Source organism: Trachymyrmex septentrionalis, unplaced genomic scaffold, assembly GCF_001594115.1.
Source record: "Trachymyrmex septentrionalis isolate Tsep2-gDNA-1 unplaced genomic scaffold, Tsep1.0 scaffold182, whole genome shotgun sequence".
In the NCBI taxonomy this organism is placed as follows: domain Eukaryota; kingdom Metazoa; phylum Arthropoda; class Insecta; order Hymenoptera; family Formicidae; genus Trachymyrmex; species Trachymyrmex septentrionalis.
Genome location: NW_017304990.1, coordinates 503,041 through 509,505, shown reverse-complemented (window position 1 = coordinate 509,505; position 6,465 = coordinate 503,041). Strand labels below are relative to the sequence as shown.

The window sequence follows — 6,465 nt, the reverse complement described above, 5'->3', positions numbered from 1 at the left end:
TTGAAGCATTGAAAAATTTAGAGCTAGATACGGATCTAAAAATAATTTGTTCAATTCAAAATATAGTTACGTAAGAAACTCAAGCATGATGAGTAAAAATTTTAATATTTTAGCAACCATAGCTTGAGCGTCCTACACACAAATTTCGATAATCCAATAAAATTATTTTCAAATCAACATTTCGATAAATTTTTAGATACTTGAGCAAAAAATCGTTCTTCCCGTATATATTAGAAGAAACGTTGACTTAAAATTGATCAGTGTTTGTCAATAAAATGAAAATCGTAAGTTACGAGACAGCGAGATATTGATGTGCATATATATATTTTTCTTTCACGGAACAGCTGCAAGATAAGACGGTGCACAAACGCACTCTCTTTAGCTCCCACGGTGCACTCTTCACCGTCTATGATTTTCAAGACCTACTTCCTCCCTAATGATCCTCAAGAGAGGTTTCCTCTCACCTCCATTACTTGTTTACCTTGCAAATGATCGCGAGCAATAAGCTCTTCCCCGCGTTTCTCCCTTGTTGACTTGACAATCACCTTACATCTCTCTATCGCAGGTACTGTCGATCGACGGTATACCGGTGACACACATGACCCGGTTGGATTGCGTGAGAAGACTGAAGGAGTCGCAGCTGGTCATCAGGTTGATGGTGAGATGTCGCGGCGCTCTTAGACCGGAAGTGGTGAGCGCTGAGAGAAAAATCGAAAGGAGCAAAGTGCCTCCGGAATTGCCCGCAGCACCACCGCCTGTACCACCAAGAAAACTGAGACAGCCTCGAGGACCTGCGGACGGCGAGGCAAATCCTAGTCCCATCAAGAAATCGTTGGACAATTCGAAATCTCCGAATGGATTGCAGAATGGCTCGCAAAGTGGCGTGCAGAATGGCTCGTCAATTTCACAAATTGGATTACAGTGCGTAACCAAAGTGAACTCGTACGAGAGTTACGAGTCTTCGTCGAGGAACATCAACGGATCGAGTCCCGAGGAGAACCCGAAAGAATCGCCGAAGGACCGCTCGCCGGAATCCGTGAAAGCGAAGCAGGTAATCACGGTAAAGAGAAAAACGAAATAGATTAAAAATATTTTTAAATAAATCTCTCTTTTCAATTCGCTGTGACAATTCCAAATAAATGCTAGAAAAATGTGAAAGAAAAAAAATGTCTCTTATGTGCCCCGTAGGAACCACCGGAAGCGATGGTTTATCTGGATGCGCGATCACAATGTGGTTCCACGCACGGCAGCACATCCGATGATACCGGCAGTTCCATGTCCACCGTAGTGGACAGATTCTCGACGTCCGATCGCGTGTCGACCATATCCACGACGTCGACAGCGTCGACCGCAGGTTCCGAACAGCCAAGCGAATTCTCGGGCGTCGATCGAGACCTCGAACGTTCATCCGATCGGGATGTGCTGCTGTCGCGAGCGATCTGTCCACTCGAGCATCTCGAGCGGGATTTCTCGAATCCGCCAGATTACCTGCTCCGCCGTCTCGCCAATTCTGAAGCGGTGACGCACGTGGAATCGCGCGGTGAAGTCGAACGAATTACGGCGGTCGTCGCACCAAACACGGTGCTGATCGAGGAAACGATCACTCTCCAGCCGCCACTCAGCTTTCAGGACGCCCCGCTGAGTTACGGACACGAGGCCAGGCCGGATCTCTTCTACACGGCCGACCTGGCTGCCGACTCGACCACGCATTTCAGGCCAATTAAGGACGACGTGGAGCTCGTGGAGCGCGTCAACGGCAACCACGAGGAATTCCAAGAAGCGATCTCTGTTTCCGGCACGGGGAGAAGCAACGGCGACAGGTCGTCGCCACCGCCGTTGCCGGCTAGGAATCACGTTAACAGGATCTGCGTGAACCAGATGCAAACGAGCGAATCGGGAAACGAGGCGCGGCCACCGCGAATCTCCGTCGCAACGGTATCCGTTTCTTCTGAAAGAGAACTTTCAGAAGAAGCTCCTCTATTACCACCGAAACCATTACCGAGAAAAGATGTTAAAGCTAGGCGGAAGAGACCACCTCCGCCACCTCCACCTCCAATTATAACACCGCGGAGAGAAATTAAACCGTCGATCGAGTCTAATCGCATAAAAACGGGGAAAGAGAACAATAATCTCTCGCAGGTTAAGAACACAGAAGACGTTCGGCCAGGAGTATGCAGTTCGTCACCAAATAAAAATAATATCCTTGACGAAAAGAGTGAAAGAATCGAAAGTTCAGATGAAAATTTCGATAAAGAACCTGACATGGAGAACATTTGCCTTAATAACGAGAAGGATAAAGCTGCGAGTTCGGAAGAAAATGCACGAACGAATAAAGTCTTTGAGATTATCGAAATCAGAATGGCCAAAGGTTTGCAGTCTGATAAGAAGGAGGAAGATAAATCGAATAACACGACAGAAACTGCGAATTGCGAGCAAAATAAAGTAAAAAACGAAGCAATTGATAGAAACGAACAAGATCAATTGCAGCCTACGAATAATTCGAATAAAGTTTCACCAGAGCGTGAAAATTCGATCTTAGAATCAACTGACGAGCTCATTGACGAGTCGAACGATGAAAAAGAAAACTGTATAAACTCGAAAAGTTATCATCAAGAAGAAACTAGAACAAATAATCGGGATAATTCTAAGAAAGTATTTCCAACAAACAAAGAAGGTATTTTATCGATCGATAATTCTACAATGCGAGATAACGAAAATGAGGAAATCGCTTATCAATCGCTCGACGTGGTCAACGACGATATAAAGAATCCGGAAATAAATCAAATGTTAGAGAACGAAGAAATTACGGAAGAAGAAGACACCACTGACGAAAGCGACGACGGCGATTATTACTGGCAGAGTAATCTCGCAACGATTGGCGAAGAGGAAGAAACCTCCTTAGAATATATGAATGCGTAAGTTTGCAATTGTATTACATATATATATATATTCCAGTAGTAACACAAATATTTTTATTCAAAGACTACAGTTATGAAAGAGGTTCTGACTGATATAGAAAATTTAAGATGTTTGTTTTTGGAGAAACGTGATTTATGTACATTTACTTTCACCACGCTGCATCTCAATTATTATGTCAAAATTTAATATTATTAATTTATCGCGTTAATATACAAATAAACAGTAATATTATAGTACACATATTACATAAAATTAATTACAATTATTCCGTGTTTTTTATTTCGAATAAAATGGTTAGCAGTTAGCTGTGAAATAAACTGCTGAGAATTGTACTCAAAGAGTAAATTATTATAGAACTCACTGATGCAGCACCATGCAACGAATGAACTTTAAAAAGAAATTAATTCACTTTCTTTATGGATATGGGTTGCCTGCCGTGTACGGCACATGGAGAAAAGGTTAATTGATCGTTCTAAGAATAGAAAAGAAGGTTGTCGATTACTGAGAAACGAACAGTCGTTTGACTCGGCCGTCCCACGAGGTGAACGCCTCCATGCAAATGCTCGACATTTGCTTATTGCTTTGAAAAGCGATCTCTCCTTCTTTGCATGACGCTGCAATCACTTCTCGAACCGCGTTCGAACAGCGATTGCTTTTTATTAAATCTTTTAATAGGTTTTCCTAGCGTTGAAATAGGATATATAATTATTTTTTTTAAATACCCATACAAAATAATTTTGCTTTTACTTGTCGCAATCGCGACGAGATGAAAAAAAAAATAGCTATTCTCTTTTAAGCAGTTGGAAAAAAAAAACAATCCCTAACCTGTTGCAGCAACGCAGACACGAATGATTCCAGTGAGCTGACGGTGGAGCCGGAAGAATCGCCTTCTGCAATCGAGAAAGATGTGTTCGTTAAAAACGGTAAGTCAATTTATACGCTAATTAAACTTTAATTAAACCTCAAAATACGATTTGAGTCAATAAAGCTGCAATTTATCTAATTAACGGAAGAATGCGAGGCCAGCGCAGAACGATTAGAGATGCATTCGCTAATAGCAAGAGGCAACAAATCGGACGGTTGAGCCTATTAAAGCTAACTGCGTAAAAAAAAAAAGTTAGCACGTCATCAATCGGCGCAACCTTGAGTTGCTAATTAATTAATTGACTTTGCTTCCGATAGCGTCGCTCAACGTTCGCATTTTTCCGCGACCAACGGGTTACGATTATTCAATTCGCCAAACGCCGGGTATTATTGCGAAAAAGAAAATTACGAAAAAGTCTCTCGAGTGCCGGAGGACACCCGGTACACACGCCCACGCTACCGTGGCACGTCACCGTCGAGTTTTACAAAGGTTACGCATTAATCACCTTGCGTTACGCGCCCATACGGCTCTCTCGGGTTTCGCGCGGGCGCGAATGCGCCCGTTGAAAACGGAGGCAGGTCGCGAATCGAGACAAAGGCGTGTAGAGCGGCGCGCCTTCCTCGCAGGGAGAAATTCTTATTCACCAACATTGCGTTCTGTGATATTTTCGCACGAATGACTAGATGTTCGCGTTTCCTCTTCACTTGTATTATGCGCGAGATCTTAATCAAGACATCTCACTGATATTCTCTCCTTTTCTGCTTGTTGCTTCGGCGAGCCCCTTATAATTTATTTCTACTTAAACACCACACCGGGAAAGCTCTCCATTTTCTATAGAACGCGAATGCACTTCAATGAGATACCTGTTTGCGTAATACATGCTCTCCGAGAAAACTATTTAAAGAGAAATATGTTATCACGCACGTCTTTGCCGCCGCAAGTTGAAAAATGTCTATCTCGCCGAGGTGGATCAATGTTCGATCGAGAAAACGGTAATTTCGCCATAGAAATACCGGAAATCAAGTGCCAGTCGAGCGATGGTAATAATTCGCACGTGATATACTAACTCGATATGAGATATACTATCGAAAACATTCCACTAATCGCAATATATTAGGTTGTTCGGAAAGTAATTTCGTTTTTTCTTATGAAAATGAAAGACGATTTTCAATTAGACGCGTTTCAAATGATCATGAACGGTCGAATTTGATAAATTTAATTCAGCGATCTCACGAGTTGTTATTCGCCGGTTTGCATCAATTAATGCCTTTATTGTGTCTTCATCAGCTTCAACTGGCCTTCCAGAACGTGGTGCATCTTCAACATCAAAATTGCCGGATCGAAATTTTGCAAACCAGTTTTGGCACTGGCGTTCTGTCAATACATCTTCTCCATACACATCGGATAATTTTTTTCTTGCTTGAACAGCATTTTTACCTTTTCGATAGTAAAAAAGTAAAATATGCCGAAAATGCTGCTTTTCACTTTCCATATTTGATAGGGCACCAACCAAAAACTACTGCGTAGAATCAATCGAACTTTTTTCACAAGCAAGCCTTGCTATATCAGCTGTCAAAATATATAATGATTATGCGGCTTAAGTGTAAAGTTGGCTGTGAAAAAATACAATAAGTCCTCTGTTGAGAAAAAAACGAAATTACTTTCCGAACAACCTAATAGTATTTCTAGCTCACTTTGTGTGTCCCTTCTTTTTTTCAAGTTAATGAATACGCAGCTTCGTCGAGAAAAATTCCAAAGGAAAAAGGCAGTTTATATAATAGAAGCGATTACGAAGTTGGATAACAATAAGGAATAATAAGCGGTGGTATAGTAATTAATTTGCACAATACTTTTTTTCAAAGATACCACCGATCACTCACGCTGCACATACGTCGTAACGTTGGAAGCGATGTATAATTTTCCAACGACGATTCCTCGCTTCCCGCGCGATTTCGACATTGTCTTTGCCGCATCTTACTTCCTTTTCATTCATTCATTCATTTTTTTTTTTTGCTCGCAACGCGGACAGCGCGATCCATGAAGCGAGTCGTACGATAAGGAGTGTATCGGTGGATCTTCAGTCCCGAGACTCTACCGCGGCCGGACGCTTCGTGCAAAGCGGGAAATAAGGAAATTCCGTCGAAACACTCGTCTCTAATCGGCACGGTCGGCGTTCCTGCGCTCGGAACGTGGATTCCCGGCCGCCGGCCAGGTGGGTGTGAGAACGCAAAACCGTTAAGAATAATTCGAGAATCGCCTGGCAGCGAGCGGCGGCGATGCTCGCGCGGATTGCTAACGAACGAAGTTCGCCGAAGCTGCAGTACCCCGCGAAGTCCGTATTAAACTTGCGAAACTTTACGGTCAAGGCGCCTTCGGGTCGCCGGGTGCCGAGAACGTTTCAACCGGGCGTTTTTCCAACGAACCGACAGACGTACGTTCCCCGTCAACCCCGTTAAATGTAAAGTCGTAAAAAGTCTCACGGTATCCATTACACCCACCGTCGTTTCGAACCGCCGCGCGCGCGAAGGTACCCAGGTAAGGTACGTGAAAATACATTACGTCATTTTACATCGACTCGAGAGTCTTTTCTCTCACTCCGTTATACGTTGTACGTACACTGGAAGAACTTTGGAGGTATACAATACAACATTCTAAGTTGCCTGTTAGGAAACAAGTTGCTA

At 43.1% G+C, this 6,465-nt stretch overlaps 2 protein-coding genes across 3 annotated transcripts in view; both read left to right on the top strand.

Annotated features, from left to right (window-relative positions):
- The window catches only part of LOC108746601, a 2,245-nt gene extending 1,164 nt beyond the window's left edge, over positions 1-1,081 (top strand). Inside the window, exon 2 of the mRNA XM_018483464.1 lies at positions 566-1,081. Within this exon, the coding sequence (XP_018338966.1) occupies positions 566-1,081 (516 nt within the window). The remainder of the gene's footprint in view (positions 1-565) is intronic.
- Positions 1,033-6,465, top strand: part of LOC108746609 — a 32,033-nt gene continuing 26,600 nt past the window's right edge. For both annotated transcript variants that reach the window (XM_018483482.1, XM_018483481.1), the window contains exons 1-3: positions 1,033-1,051; positions 1,189-2,915; positions 3,754-3,842. In XM_018483482.1, coding sequence (XP_018338984.1) covers positions 1,204-2,915; positions 3,754-3,842 — 1,801 coding nt within the window. In that variant the 5' untranslated portion in view covers positions 1,033-1,051; positions 1,189-1,203. The remainder of the gene's footprint in view (positions 1,052-1,188; positions 2,916-3,753; positions 3,843-6,465) is intronic.